Genomic DNA, 16,465 nt, shown 5'->3' with positions numbered 1-16,465 from the left:
GTGAACAAGGTAAGCAAAGCAAAATATCATGGGTAAGCCTTGGGTGTTACTTGATAAAGAGGCACGCAAATAATAAAATTGCATCGGGATCTCAAAATCAAAATAGCTTTATGACTCTCAGGAAGCTAAATAAAACTAAAAATATTCATAATGATCATACATTGTGTAGATTGTAATCATTGTTGACTTGTACACACATACATTCATGCATCAACATCTCGGCAGCATGCACTAAACTTTTCAACCCACTTTCCATGTAGATCAAAACAATACACGTGATATTCATACCCTCTATTACTGTTACCAGTACCATGCAATATCATGAATCTTAACTATCATAATATCATATATCATAAATATTCCATGCCCAGTACACATGCACTCATACAATGTTTATATCACACGACCCATGCACATCCAGCTGCCTGCTGTCCTGAAATAGACTACACTTAAGTCCAAAGTGTATGAAGAAAACACCCGTCATCCCACGTGGAAACATTCTCTACATGTCATTGATTGAACTTGGAAGAACCACATCTAGAAAACCATAAGCTGAACCTCACCCAACAGTATCAGAAATAGCATTGAATAATTGCAACTGCTTCTTTAAGATGCCATTTCATAAGACTATGTAGTCTATTCTACAAGAATCAAAATTAGAATAGCTTCATCATCAAGCACCTGCCCAGTGTATATAAAAGCTGGTTGAGGGCCAATAGTTTTACAAATGGAAGTCATGGTAATGGTTTAGGGTTGAGCAACTTACCTGCAGTTGTCTTATCCCTAATCTTACAACAGAGTTTTCGCAATGCGTTCGTTTATTCCCATAATTTCTGGCACCATGATTCCACTATGGACTTGTAGCAGTAAGTAATAATCCTAAGGATGTACCCAGCATTTGCAACTCTAGGACTTCAGTAGATCAATTGTTGCTCATTTTAAAAAAGCATTCTTAAATATTTCTGTAATGCATCTGTACATCTTTCATTACCACAGTTAATCTAAAGAAATAAAATATAATTCAATATGTTACTAAAACATTTATCAATTATCAATTCTTCCTTTCTTGCTATTACTGTATTTCACAATTAATATTTGTCTGAAATTATCCTTCAAATACTCATTAAAAACAATACAACTTGTCAGTTAACTCTGTGAAATCAGACTTCACAATCAGTTGAGATATAGAGGAGTGCAGTGTAAAGACGCCAGTGTCGGACAACACAGTGAGACAAAGAGGGCAAGGCGGGTGCAGCACTACACAAGCATGCAGATGTAGCATCACTAATGACGGACAGACAGTACATAGTAGATCTTACTGTGGTGGAGGTGGAGGAGGGACCAATACTTGGTCCGGCCCCATGTGGGCCACATGGCTGAACGTTATTGGCCCAGAGATATCACGATTGCGTCTTTCTGACCTGAGCAAGCAACGATCACGCAAAGGGGAAGCCATTAATTGAGGGAATTTGTGATGAAATTCATTTACTCAGATGAAAACCTACCCTTTGATGAGATGATTATTTCGCGATGGAAATTAGAACATGATGTGGAAGTTAGGACATGAAGATGAAGATAGTTTGATATGTGCTGACAAAAATCTAAACTATGTATGTGAATCCCTGTTTCACCAGACATTTACCACCCAAGTTAGTTCACAGTCACTTTTCAAAATGCAATTAATATGTACATTGATTTGGGGTGCATTACCTATACAAGACTTTAACACCAGATTATAAATGAATCAACACAAGGTACTGAATGATGTTGGCAACATTTAATAAATTAGTTCACATTCGCATGGATAAACAGCCAAAGAATGATTCTGAAGCGAAAGGATGAATTTTCCATGCTAGAGATTGACAATGAGTTGGTCTACACAACTACATCTAGACTAGGACTGAGTAAAGTGACATTCATTGATGACAGAATGGAGAAGTACTGAGAGACATGCACAGTGGTCTGCCTACCCTTTACTGCTTCGGTGGTCTTCCTCGCGGCTCTTGAAGGAGAAGCGGCGCTTGTTCCTGCCACCACTCTTCATCTTGGCTAACTCCGCAACCAAAAGGCGGTCTTCCTCTACACACAGGAAAATACACAGTTCAGCAATAGCGCCTCACAGTGGCGTTCAGCAATAGCGTCTCACAGTGGCAACTCAGATTGTAGTCTGTGCCAAAGTGTACCAGTTAGGATCTCAGCATTATTTTCACAAGATATTTGTGTTATAATGTTCAAATCTAAAATAAACTATTTGAAAAAATATAACTGTGTCATTATTTCATGCCCCCGCCCCCAAATATCACCTCTGCCACACACACACCCCAATAATAATTGACCAGTCCCGTACAAGACAGAACAGATTATTACTAGACTCTGGTTTGGGACAAGAGAGAGGCCACCTGATCATTTGACTGTCTCTTGTGAACAGCTTACGTGTCTTTGGACCTATTCTAGCCTGGAATCCACACTGGGAACAGTTGCATTCGATGAGGACATCACAGTGAAATTGTTATTAGTTGTCTGTATACTGTGGACTAAGATCCAAAGTATGTGAATGTTCCGAGCTAGACCATGCCCAATAGAAGTCTCAGTGAGAGATGTGACAAATGATCATAGTGATGAACCTACCTGCATAGATGTCTTTGAGGTAAAATATGTGTTGAGAATCTACACCACTGAAAATACAGAGTGATCCATCCCTGCACAGAGGCTTGCACTGAAAGTCACAATTATGGCAGGTGAGAGCACATTAGTATGATTTAGTGATGATCGGGAGATCCAGGGGTCTCTTGGTCTCTCTGAAGTATTTGAATCTTAGGTCCTCCTGAATCTATCATCATAACATCATGTCTACATGACAAGCTGCTCCACAATTAGTCTATCAGGGAAAACTAAGGAACACAACTCTTTAGATTTAGTCATCAAGCCTTCTTATGGCTAAAGTTGTCAATAAGCTACACCACACCGGCTCAAACAACACGTTGAGGCTTCCATTACATGTTAATCAACAGTGGATACACAGAGATGAAAAATGTTCTCAAATGTAACTCAATAAATCTTTCAGAGCTCAAAGTATTTGTTGTTGTACTGGTATAGTTTCTCTCATAGCTATCAAATATTGACCGATTCAGATGATGTTACATACCAAACAACAATGGATGGGTGAGATTGTACTGGGAACATCATGATTTAGCTAATGGTCAAGAAACCACTTCCTGCTTACCTTTTTGACATTGACAGTTTGTACCCAATCCGAGGAGTGAACATCGTAGATAAAGACTGAATTCTCTGTGTAGCAGGCAAGGTACGGCTCTGAGTAACCTGAAACAGAATTACTGGTAGTGAGTCATTGAGAGCGTAAAAAGTATGGTTTTACACAGCTTTTAGCAATATCCTGGCAAGATTACAATAGGAGACACCACATGCGCTTCACACAATTTACCCATTTGGGATATCGAACCTGGGATGTCAACATGATGAGCATTAGGCTACCCCACTGCTCCACTGTATGTGTGAGTGAGTGAGTTGGGGTTAACGCCACTTTTAACAGTATTTCAGTTATATCGTGGCGTGTCAGATTAATGTGGGAGGAAGCCCGAAGTGATGCAGGTCTCAGACGTTTACAACTTTGGTGAAACCCACGAGCACGGGTATGGTGCTGACAAACCTAGAAACATAATCAGGGCAAACCGGGATTCGAACCCACAATTATAGGTTACTGGCGTGCCCAAGGGACGCAACTCTGCACATCGAATTGCGGCGCCTTAAACGACTGGGCCACCCATGCCCCCCCAACTGTATGTGTATTGGGACATGTCATATAACATGTCGATATAGCCAGTCGATTGTTACTCAAACACATTTGTTGGGTTGATTTGGAGAGAGAAATAGAAATAATGGCTGGCATGTCCATCATACTGAAGGTGCTAGTAGTGTTAACTGAAATCTTGGCCACAGAAACATAAGGTTATTGGGACAAACAGGAAGTAAAATACATCTACCATTCCCTGAATCAAGTGAATTGCAATCAAGAACAAGGCATATCCCTAGTTTCCCTCAGCAATGAACTGAATTATCCAGAGTTCTACTTACTGACGGCATCAGGCTGGGCAGGCCACAACAGCTCCTGAGCTCGACTCCTGGCACCTGTGCTGTCCACGTACACTCCCAGAACTGTACACAAACACAACACCTGAGTCAGGCATGTTCAAGTTAACACGTTCTAACATACTGTCATATTCTCTAATCTAGAACCATCCCATCAATTTTAAAGGGATATTAAATCAATATTACAACAGAGAGATTACTGTTCATTTTGGCTTCAAAACAAACATGGATCTTCAGCAGAGGAACCATAATTCTTGCTACTCCAGAACGAGACATAAGGTTGATGCAAGACAACTGCTAAAAAGGAATCTCAGCAAGTTATACTTACTGTTGAAGACAAGAAGGTATTCTTTTGAGGGGAGCTCAATGGCCATTAATGACTTGACTGGATTGCGCACCAGAAACTCCAAACTGTGGTCTTCAGTGTTAACTAGTGCTGTAGGAGGGGAAAGTAATTCATGTAGCACAAACAAAAGATACCAAAAAACAATATATTCCTACCAAGCTATATTTCCATTTGCACTATTGTTATCTTTACGTTGAAACACATACTTTACTACAACCCTTGTCTTGCAATACACATGTAACTTTGTATTGAGATATGCATTTTACAGCAACCCCTATTTTAAAATATGAACTTCACACCAAGTCCTGCATTGCAATACAATACTCAGAGACCATTGTTCTTGACATACACAACTGATTGCAACCCTTGTATGATATGCATCATATTAGAACCCTTGTGTTGCTCCACACATCCTACTGCAACCCTAGTACAATATGCATCATATTACAACCCTTGTGTTCCACACATCCTACTGCAACCCTAGTACAGTATGCATCATATTAGAACCCTTGTGTTGCTCCACACATCCTACTGCAACCCTAGTACAGTATGCATCATATTACAACCTTTGTGTTGCTCCACACATCCTACTGCAACCCTAGTACAATATGTATCATATTACAACCCTTGTGTTGCTCCACACATCCTACTGCAACCCTAGTACAATATGCATCATATTAGAACCCTTGTGTTGCTCCACACATCCTACTGCAACCCTAGTACAATATGCATCATATTACAACCTTTGTGTTGCTCCACACATCCTACTGCAACCCTTGTATAATATGCATCATATTACAACCCTTGTGTTGTTCCACACATCCTACTGCAACCCTATTACAGTATGCATCATATTACAACCCTTGTGTTGCTCCACACATCCTACTGCAACCCTAGTGCAGTATGCATCATATTACAACCCTTGTGTTGCTCCACACATCCTACTGCAACCCTAGTACAGTATACATCATATTACAACCCTTGTGTTGCTCCACACATCCTACTGCAACCCTTGTATAATATGCACCATATTACAACCCTTGTGTTGCTCCACACATCCTACTGCAACCCTAGTACAATATGCATCATATTACAACCTTTGTGTTGCTCCACACATCCTACTGCAACCCTTGTATAATATGCATCATATTACAACCCTTGTGTTGTTCCACACATCCTACTGCAACCCTATTACAGTATGCATCATATTACAACCCTTGTGTTGCTCCACACATCCTACTGCAACCCTAGTGCAGTATGCATCATATTACAACCCTTGTGTTGCTCCACACATCCTACTGCAACCCTAGTACAGTATACATCATATTACAACCCTTGTGTTGCTCCACACATCCTACTGCAACCCTTGTATAATATGCACCATATTACAACCCTTGTGTTGCTCCACACATCCTACTGCAACCCTAGTACAGTATGCATCATATTACAACCTTTGTGTTGCTCCACACATCCTACTGCAACCCTAGTACAATATGCATCATATTAGAACCCTTGTGTTGCTCCACACATCCTACTGCAACCCTAGTACAATATGCATCATATTACAACCTTTGTGTTGCTCCACACACCCTACTGCAACCCTTGTATAATATGCACCATATTCAGCCCTTGTGTTGTTCCACACATCCTACTGCAACCCTATTACAATATGCATCATATTACAACCTTTGTGTTGCTCCACACATCCTACTGCAACCCTAGTACAGTATGCATCATATTACAACCCTTGTGTTGCTCCACACATCCTACTGCAACCCTAGTGCAGTATGCATCATATTACAACCCTTGTGTTGCTCCACACATCCTACTGCAACCCTAGTACAGTATGCATCATATTACAACCCTTGTGTTGCTCCACACATCCTACTGCAACCCTAGTACAGTATGCATCATATTACAACCTTTGTGTTGCTCCACACATCCTACTGCAACCCTTGTATAATATGCATCATATTACAACCCTTGTGTTGCTCCACACATCCTACTGCAACCCTAGTACAGTATGCATCATATTACAACCCTTGTGTTGTTCCACACATCCTACTGCAACCCTAATACAGTATGCATCATATTACAACCTTTGTGTTGCTCCACACATCCTACTGCAACCCTAGTACAGTATGCATCATATTAGAACCCTTGTGTTGCTCCACACATCCTACTGCAACCCTAGTACAGTATGCATCATATTACAACCCTTGTGTTGCTCCACACATCCTACTGCAACCCTAGTACAGTATGCATCATATTACAACCTTTGTGTTGCTCCACACATCCTACTGCAACCCTTGTATAATATGCACCATATTACAACCCTTGTCTTGTTCCACACATCCTACTGCAACCCTAATACAGTATGCATCATATTACAACCTTTGTGTTGCTCCACACATCCTACTGCAACCCTTGTATAATATGCACCATATTACAACCCTTGTCTTGTTCCACACATCCTACTGCAACCCTAATACAGTATGCATCATATTACAACCTTTGTGTTGCTCCACACATCCTACTGCAACCCTTGTATAATATGCACCATATTACCTGTGTGCCGTAATACACATCCTACTGAAACCCATGTACGATAAGCATCATACAACAACCCTTGGATAATATATCATATTGCAATACACACTCAACTACACAGAGACTGCAGCTCTTGTATTAGAATACACTGCCTGCTGAAACCCTTGTATTACAATATATACTGCAAGTATCATTTCCTTCGCCCAGTGTGATAAGAAAACACCATGGAATATCATCAACATGATCAAGCAGCATCTAGGAGCTGTAGTGTCCATGGAGACAGTGTCACATGCTTGATAAAGGTACAAGAAACTGTACAGAAATATTGCGTTACATGTAAAATCCATAAGCCAAGACAGTCTTTATCAATATAAACATTCTACAGTTGAGCTACTTACTCATGGGTGCTCCATCTCCTTGAACAGTGTATATTGCAAATGTTGACGGGTATCCCACACACAGTCTCTCACTCATCATATCTACAAACTCCACATGGCCTGGCACTTGAATGTCTTTCAGTTTCCTGTATCTCACCCGTGTTTTGTTCACTTCGTACACCTGAATAGTCCGCTTAATAGCTACACACAAGCAGGTCACTGTACCCTGCCGAATAAGTCCTGTACAAAATGTTTGGCAGCCCTTTGTTTCGTTAATTTTAACAGAATCACAGTCTTTGCCCTCCAGAGCTGACACATGGAGGATCTTTATATGCTTCTGTCGGCCTGAAAACATCAAAGTACGTGGAATTATTGCAAATGTCCTCACAGAAATGAGAGCAAAATAAATCACACTTCAAACATATACTTCACGAGTTACCATGCCACAGTTTAACATGAATACCCCACTCAGACACAGTATACCGTCTCCAAGCCAACCAGTCCTTGTTTTAGCCCCTTAATGCCTAGCGCCACACAGGGTAACAAGAAGTACCATCTTTTAACATCTTTTGGTATATATATCAGCCGGGCATCGAACACCGGACCTTCTGCTCTCTGGGCAGACACTATACCACTAGACCACAGAGGCGGTCGGATTGGTTAGTACCCACATCTAGAACTGATACACAAGAGCATCTTTAGCTGAAAGTAATTTTCAATAACATTATTTATTTTACCCAGCAGTTTAACCACTGCTTTGAACTTGTATCCTGGCATGTTACTATAACTGGGAGAAAAGTCATAATCTGGGCAAACATGGTATTTGAATTTCTTATCGCGGATCCTGATATGGCTGCGGGAGGCAACTCACAGTTGGCCAGACTTGTTATACATTTCAGGATAAGGGCAGCACAACCTGGATGCATACTTACCACCGATATAGATGACAGAATGTTCTTGAGGTACAATCTCCAATTGGAAAATTTTCTTGTCACCCCGATCGCCCACTCGTGTCAAATCTGATGTACAAAATTGAATGTAATTAGGGAAATACACACTTCATTCATGTAAAATTCAAATTCTCCCCTTATGTATGAAAGATATCAAAACATGCATGTGAAGTCTTACCTCCAACACAGACAAGACAATTCACAGTTGAACCAAGCTGTACGTTCAAACCATACAGTTTAGTTACATTGTCGCATGGCATCGGTGCAACATAAAATACTCAAAAGAAGTGAAAAAACACCCAATGAAAGAATGAGGTGTTCTTTAACTTCTTTTGAGTAGTATTGGAAGTCTCCATAATCAGCCTTCTCAATAGGCGTTGACAGGTACTTCTGCAACAACAGATGCACCTTTACACTTGGCTGGATTTTTTCCATTCAATGTTTGAGGGCAGTAGAAATATCTGAAGGTGGAAAACACAGAAAAATCACAAGTAAAAGCAAAATTTGTACTTACGGTCTCTTTTCAGATCTAAAATATACAATCCCTCTTCTGTTCCTAGGACTATCCTGGAGGAATCTGGGGGGAAATAAAGTGGAAGATCAGAAAATGGATACATCTTTGTCCACAAAAGGGTTAATATTGTTTTAAGTCATGAACTCACTGACATTTCAATAAATCTTTAAATAAGAAGCAACAAATAGGAGACAGAGATGTTGAAATGAACATAACTGAAGTTGAATTAAAAACATTCATAGAAACACCTTCATGAGCATTCAAACATAGAGAATTCTGCTGATTTGAAGAAGGTTGGAGATTTTATGAACGTTTCCAGAAGAGCAGATTTCACACCCGGAAACAAAAGCAAATATCTCAATGTCAATGCGGGCACCCATCTCCATGTCAGTGACAATGTTGCAGTATGCTGTTTGTAGGCCTAGTTCAATTATCATGCCCCCCAAATTATCCCAGTTCAAGTAAAGATTTCAGATCAACTCACCCAAGATTGTTGAAGACAGAGTGTTTTTTACAAGGGACAAGGAATTATCACATACTTCTTGTGCTTGATAAACCTGAAAGAAAAACATAAAAACATCAATGTCTGCATAAGCCATACTGTTTTAAACTAGAATTCAGATAATTTACAAGACAGCAAAACACAAGAGAAAAGTAGCAACTGATGAAAGTCGTAGACGTTTTTACCATTTGGTGGAACCCATAAGTATAGTGCCGACATATAAATGATCATAATTGGGGAAATCTGGGATTCAAACCAATCATCTGCGACAGTTACCACTTGTTGGCCCAATAATGCCATGTATGAGTATGATGCATGAATAAATTTAAATGCGATACTGTTTACTTGGAACTTTCATAATTCTTACAAACTAGCCCAATGTTTTTCTGAATGCAAATTGCTTATTTTAACAGGTGTTGTCATGTACTTTAGTACTTCAATACCATAAACCCAGTATCTATTTTTAGTAGAGAGTAGTTTAGATACAGGGTAGTATCATATGAATGCTATTCCTCACCGCTGTTCTTGGCAGTTTATCGTTGTTTTTGAGAATGCCATGTAGTTGTGTGATGACAGTGAGCCACCTCTCCTTCTCACGTTCATCCTCTGCCAGTAGTAACACTATGTGCTCTGTAAACGGTGAGTTCAACTCCGTTGTTGTAACCTGAAGAAACAAAACATGTGGATGTAAAACAGGTTATCACTGATACCTCCAGTCTGTAGCCAAGGAGTAGTGAGCACCCCTGCTTTTTCAAACAAGCTCTTGGAGCTACTCCATAATAATCTACACAAGAAGAGGAGTTTCCATTTTTCTCTAAATTGAACCCAATACTGAAACACCAAAAGCTTGACATCTAAATCATTTCCAAGAATTTGCCAGATTGATTCGCAAGATAAGGCACACTTTGTGTTATGCAATTCAAAGTTTGTAGTGCACAATCAGTGTCAACACTGCTTCAAAACTGCCATCCTTCAGCCTCGGTACACAATCCTTATATTTACATTTACACAGATTTTAGTTTACTTTCAAATTGTCAGTGTTTCATCTCAGCTGAATAACTTTTCCCCTGCATCTTCTTGTTAGATTAAATTCATAGTCTCTAATCCCAAAATTGAGATCTGGAAAGTATATCAAAATGTTGAATCTTACCCTAAATATTTGTGGTATATCTTTTTTGTTGGCATGAATGACATCACTGGGATTGACAGAAGAAGCCGAGAACCTCTCATCTCTGGAAAGAAATATGTACCATCAGCATGAAAGAAAGAATATCATCACTATAAGCATCAATAGAACTATACCACTATGGGAAACAACAGGTAAACTGTATCCTTATTGTCAGAATCAGAGAAAGAATATCATTATCATCAGCATCAAGGGAAAATAAATCTTGTCTGAATCAAGGAATGTAAACAACCAATGTCACGATCAAGGGAATAACTAACACCATTGGGCAGCATCACTGCCGGGATTTATCTAGGAATCCTAACTCAGTGCCCCTGGAAGGCAAATTGGGAAAATATTGTGATATTATTCAGAACTGGATGTTTTTAGTGTTCTTATTTTTACTGACATTTGCTGCAGACTTGGGACTGAATATCTGCCTCTGAGCAGGTCTATAAAAAGCCCTGCATGCCACATGTTGAGTGAGTCAGCGAGTGAATGTTATTTTACACCACAACCAGTAATATTCTAGCTTTATTATGGCAACCTGTAAATAAGTGTCTGAGCAAGGCAATGAAGGAAATTGCAGAACAATGAATCAACTGTGTTTGTTTGTTTAGTGTGGCATTAAGCAATATTTCAGCTACATACCAGCAGCCTGTAAATAATTGAGTGTTGACCATACAATCCAGTGACTGATATGAGCAATGATCCACACTCTGGGTATGACAACACACAATCAACCAAGTCACAGAGCCTGACCACTCAATCCATTTGGTCCCCTCTCACAGCCCTCCCTTCCCCATCCTCTTTCTTCTTCCCCTCACCCCCAACCCCACCCCTACCCCCCCCACACACACACAATGCCCGCAGGGTGTTATTAAATATGCCTACCTCATGTCTAGCACTTCCTGCACCACCTCGTTGGGGATGTTCTTGTCAGATAGCATGTCATAGAAGAACAACTTGAAATCACAGACCACCATGTACTGGCGTTGCCACCCTTTCTTAATCCCACCAAGACGGGGTACCTGTAGCAACCAATCACATTTGCTATAGATAATGTAATTCAACATAGAACATATTAGGCTAGACTAGATAAAATATCAATTTACAATGTATTTGTATATTCTTTGTATACTTATACAGTAAACTATGTTTATAACGAACTCAAAGGAACCACTAATTTTAGTTCGTTATAAATGTAATTCATTATTAGAATACAGCATATGTACAGCAAATGGACGGGATCAAATTTTTTTTGGTTATATTCGTCAGTTCGTTATAAGCGTGTTCGTCATAAACATAGTTTACTGTATATTCATATTGCATATATCCTAGCCTCATCATAAATGTCATCATAAGGAATATCTGTCTAATTTCTATTATTTGAGTGAGCTCATTATGACAATGCCAAAGCATGAGCATCACATGGAATGTCGCCTTAGAAAGCTTTCACTTTACTGCCTTTAATTTGAAATAACAAAGTGAAATGATCTATTTACTTACTCTTACGAAACCTTCAAAGGCTGTGCCAAGACCTCTCTCAACATTCACTCCCGCTGGGCGTTTCGCTGCAAAGGTAATGTTTCAATAGATTTTTTTAACATAGACCAATACATAAGTTTGAAACCATTTCAGAGTAGAAGGAAAAGGACATCTTATTATCTAAATTATAATGCATTAATCATGCAGAACTTTCTTGCGTAATTGCGTCGACTTGTATGAAAAACAAGACATCACACCAAGTTTATGAATTCTTATCCTTAAGACTTACTCATGAGGTCCGAGGGAACAGGACACACATCTGGTGCTTTCTTCATACAGTGGACATGGCATGAATAGCCACACACTGGAACACAAAAATACAGGGGCATCAGCAAAGGCATAGTCTCAGGCAACGATTGTAATACTTCAAAAAGGAAATAGCTGATTCACCAACCTCTTGAAATCAGATCTTTTACTCCAATATAACGCATCTCTGCGCTTAAACGAATTGGTACTCCACTTCAATTTGGAAATGAAAACCCACGACAAACACAAATATTCCTTCCATGGTACTCCCTTTCAGTGGTAGATTCCAGAGCTCATTGTCAACAAGGTGTATATAATATCAACAACAACATAATGGCATGGCCCTCATATTGTATTGTACATTTGGGAAAGATTGTTAAGCTTGTTTTTCGAGATACAGAAAAGAAAGTTCACCTGATGCAACTTCCTGTGAAAAGGTCCTCAGAATCCTCATTCAGTTATCATATTGGAGTAAAAGATTTTATTTTAGAGATTGCTGTTCCCCTGATAGGATATTAAGAAGTGACATAGAATAATTCTTCTTTCCTTTCTGTCAATTCAAATAATGTTTTATTCATGTTATTTTTAATCAGTGCAGTTCATAAGTCTACAAGACTACTATTAATATTTTGTTGTTGTTGCTGTTTAGATGCAGTTCATAAGACTACTATTAATAAAAAAATGTTTTTGTTTAGATGCAAAACTTACCCTCGCATGTAATGCCCTGGCGCTGCAGGCCAACCAACAAGGAGGTGCAATGATTGCACTTGTAAGGGGTACTGAAAGACTTGACAATAAACTTGTGAGCTTTAGGGTGTGGCAGGGGCTTGCCCTGGGCGGGGCTGGTGTTGTTGGAGTAGGGCTTCTGAAACACTGGCTCATATGGTTGTGAGAACGGCACAGCATCACGGGTGAGGGATGAGTCCGGGGTGTCTCCTGCCTGCAGGTCCGACCGGGAATCTGTCCGCGAGTCTGTCCGTGATGCTGTGTCCTCGCTGTCATCACCTTGTTCACTGTCTATTGAAATCTGCTGTAAACAACAAGTGATCAGGTTAATTATCTATGCCCAAAACGGGTTCCTGTTTCAAACACAATGATGCAAAACACCAGCTAGTGTGTCTTATAATTAACAACCTCTGTAATTTGTATCAGAACAAAATGGCAACCACTAGAAACTACTGACTCGTGTAACAGACACGTTTTCCATCAGCAGGATTTCCATTAATTTGCAAAATTGTATCATGTTATTGTGTATTGTCAACAACCAAATAATAAAAAGGTATTATCCTGTTTGATATCACTGAAGTTGAGTACTTACATCCATGTTAAAGGTGAATCTGTCGTTGAAATACTTAAATAATCCAGGTTCTCTACTGTCATCCCCTGAAAAGAAATACCAAAGAAACATTATTACTTCAGAAAAAGGCAGTTTCTATCCATACATACTGTGACAATTAAGCAAAGTGTTAGAAGGTAAAAGGACACTGTCACCTTGGTATGCTTGAAGACTGAGTTAATCACACAGGTTAAGAAAAGATAAGGATTTACACCTGTCAATAATACAATGTTGTCCTGGGTTGATTTGAACAACCTTGTCTTTAAATCATGTTATGACAAACAACACATCTTAAAACTGTTATCACCAATAACACAAAACAATCCGCCATCACTAACACAAAACATCCTGCCATCACTAGTAACACCCAATTTTAAATTATTTTAATAAATGAATGTTATGACAGTTAAGTTCATTGAAGTATATATTATTTTTAGGTGGCTATGGCAGTCTAGTGTTGAAAGAGTTAATGCAGCACTAAGCAATATTCTAGCCAAATGATAATCTCATTAAAATCAGATCTTAGTTCTCGCTATCGCAAAATAAAGATCTGATGACATCCCATTACGGGTGACATCAGAACGACCTTTCATCCAACCAATCAAAGCATCGCTCCCAGATTATGAAAGTGACAGTTGGAATGTGTTTTCTAATCATGCAACCTCGAAAACGTTAACAGGGTGTATTCTGAACAGCGGTTACGGCCCGTATGACAGATTCCGTCAAAATTATCTTCTATCTCTCACTTCAGTGGGATAAACATTTCAAGGGAGGGGGCACAGTAGAAGGGAAGCACTGCCATACAATCGCAACCCTATATTAGACATTCTGGAATGTTCATTTGTTCAGTTTTCAAAATTTTAATCGAGAAGTGTATCAACTATTTTCAAGCATAGTCTGAAATGGAAGTCGCCAGGTTGAAACGAGTGTCATGAAGTTCGAGAAAGCTGCTTTCTAATTGGATGATGTCGACTTCTTGTTAGTCGTTTTAGTGGTCTGTCAAATTTCGCGTAAGGTCGTTCCGGCGTGACCCGTAATGGGATGTCCTCAGATCTTTGTTTAGTGGCAGTGAGAACTTAGATCTGATTTTAATGAGATTGGCCATGTAACGTAGACCTGTAAATAATGGTCTGGACAAGACAAACTGTTGATATTATGAACAATGACTGTCATGATACGATGAAACACAACCAACCTACCCTGACCACCCAATCCACCAAGTCACTGAGTACACCAGCATAGTTACTGGGGGCCCATTCTAACCCAGAATCCCTCCTCTAGTTATCTATGACAACACCTTTGTAAGGGGCATCTATGTGGCCTCTGTACACTGCACTCACATGCTTTCGGTTGATACTCCTGGTGCCTCTGAACTTGCTCCCTGAGCTCTTCATTCTCCCGCTTCAGCTCTGCAATCACACTGTCCTTCTCGTGGATCTTGCTGGAAACGTACAAATGTGTAACATTAGACTACCTTTTGAATGTCACATCATGAAAACAATGAGTCTATGTGCATAACATACAAAAAATAATATTCAGATGCCATGCAGAAAAAACTTTTTCTGCTTCCAAAAGGTATGATTCACTGATTTTTTACATCAATGTACACATGCTGTTTTAAATTTTGACACAGTTGAACCTTGTTAGTCTCGTTTATTGGGATGATTACTTTAAAAAAACAACAAAAAAATCATCTAAAAATCACCAGGATATTACTCCCCTACCCATGAATCATTAATCAGGATGAATTCTTCAACAGTTCTGTGTTAATGAAGTTTCACTGGGTAGGAATACTGCTCTCCTCAATGTAAATTCCATCTGTTTCCCAAACACTACCATTTAAACTGTAATCACTGATATTGAACCTGTAGATATGTTAAAGGACCAGGAAGGAACAAAGCCTACTTCTCATTGGACACATTCTCCTCCTTGATGCGAGTCAGTTGTTCACTGATCATTGTCTTGGCCTGGATCTCACTCTGGAGGCTGGACTGGAGGTTGAGAAGCTCCATCTTGTCCAGTCGTTGTGACCTTCGGTTCCTCCATCGCTGGCCTCGGGACTGAAAAACACAACAAATTGTGAACTTGCCAAGTGCAGTGCTCAAAATCAAGGGGTCTTGGGATCCCACAGATTTGCTCTGACAGCAGCAGGCACCATTTAATCTCTTACTTTCAACATTATGGATATGACAAGTAACCCTGGACTTTCATGCCAAATTACAAACACTGGACTGTGTTTGTTGCCTAATACAGTACTCAGAAATCTTCCAGCAATGGGACAGCAAAATATTCCAGCCTGTAAATGATCAAGTCTGGACCAGACAATACAGTAATTGACATCATGAGCATCCATCCCCAAACTTGGGATATGATGACATGCTATTAACCAAGACACCAAATCTGTTTGGGTTGCCCATATCTGTACATATTTGGAATGTTATTACCTACATTTGATCCATGTTTCATGCTTTTATCACAAAGTGCAAAACTGAACCTAAAAAATTCACGAAACGGCTCCACTACATAGAGTACAAGTGAGGAAGACAACTCACCGGGTCATCACCGGACACGCCCATCACCTTCAAGTTCTCCAGTTCTTCTGTCATCTTAGTGGCCAATGCTTGGAGATAGCCACGAGCATCCTTCTCATCACTCACCCTTTACAAAACAAAGTGAAATTCCAAAATTATGTTTCAATCTTCCGATCAACATAAACATCAGTCTACAATTCTTACACACTGATATCCTGTTATTTAATTTTTTCACAAAAAGAGTTCTCTTTTCAAAATCTTTAAAATACAAATTATCTGGTGTTTTCATAAAT

At 39.6% G+C, this 16,465-nt stretch overlaps 1 protein-coding gene across 3 annotated transcripts in view; it reads right to left on the bottom strand.

Moving 5' to 3' along the window:
• Positions 1-16,465, bottom strand: part of LOC124140970 (serine/threonine-protein kinase MRCK alpha-like) — a 54,303-nt gene that overhangs the window by 6,074 nt on the left and 31,764 nt on the right. For 2 of the 3 annotated variants that reach the window (XM_046508819.2, XM_046508818.2), the window contains exons 18-37: positions 16,194-16,299; positions 15,547-15,701; positions 14,982-15,082; positions 13,624-13,688; positions 13,014-13,335; positions 12,289-12,363; positions 12,021-12,085; positions 11,406-11,542; positions 10,497-10,578; positions 9,864-10,010; positions 9,329-9,401; positions 8,845-8,907; positions 8,313-8,399; positions 7,402-7,725; positions 4,436-4,543; positions 4,093-4,173; positions 3,224-3,321; positions 2,629-2,716; positions 1,971-2,079; positions 1,320-1,421 (exon numbers count right to left, since the gene is read on the bottom strand). In XM_046508819.2, the coding sequence (XP_046364775.1) occupies positions 1,320-1,421; positions 1,971-2,079; positions 2,629-2,716; positions 3,224-3,321; positions 4,093-4,173; positions 4,436-4,543; positions 7,402-7,725; positions 8,313-8,399; positions 8,845-8,907; positions 9,329-9,401; positions 9,864-10,010; positions 10,497-10,578; positions 11,406-11,542; positions 12,021-12,085; positions 12,289-12,363; positions 13,014-13,335; positions 13,624-13,688; positions 14,982-15,082; positions 15,547-15,701; positions 16,194-16,299 (2,388 nt within the window). The remainder of the gene's footprint in view (positions 1-1,319; positions 1,422-1,970; positions 2,080-2,628; positions 2,717-3,223; positions 3,322-4,092; positions 4,174-4,435; positions 4,544-7,401; positions 7,726-8,312; positions 8,400-8,844; positions 8,908-9,328; positions 9,402-9,863; positions 10,011-10,496; positions 10,579-11,405; positions 11,543-12,020; positions 12,086-12,288; positions 12,364-13,013; positions 13,336-13,623; positions 13,689-14,981; positions 15,083-15,546; positions 15,702-16,193; positions 16,300-16,465) is intronic. The other variant, XM_046508820.2, reaches the window with a different exon arrangement.

Source organism: Haliotis rufescens, unplaced genomic scaffold (assembly GCF_023055435.1).
Source record: "Haliotis rufescens isolate VD_foot unplaced genomic scaffold, xgHalRufe1.0.p SCAF_73, whole genome shotgun sequence".
Lineage (NCBI taxonomy): Eukaryota > Metazoa > Mollusca > Gastropoda > Lepetellida > Haliotidae > Haliotis > Haliotis rufescens.
This window is presented reverse-complemented; position numbering and strand designations above follow the sequence as displayed.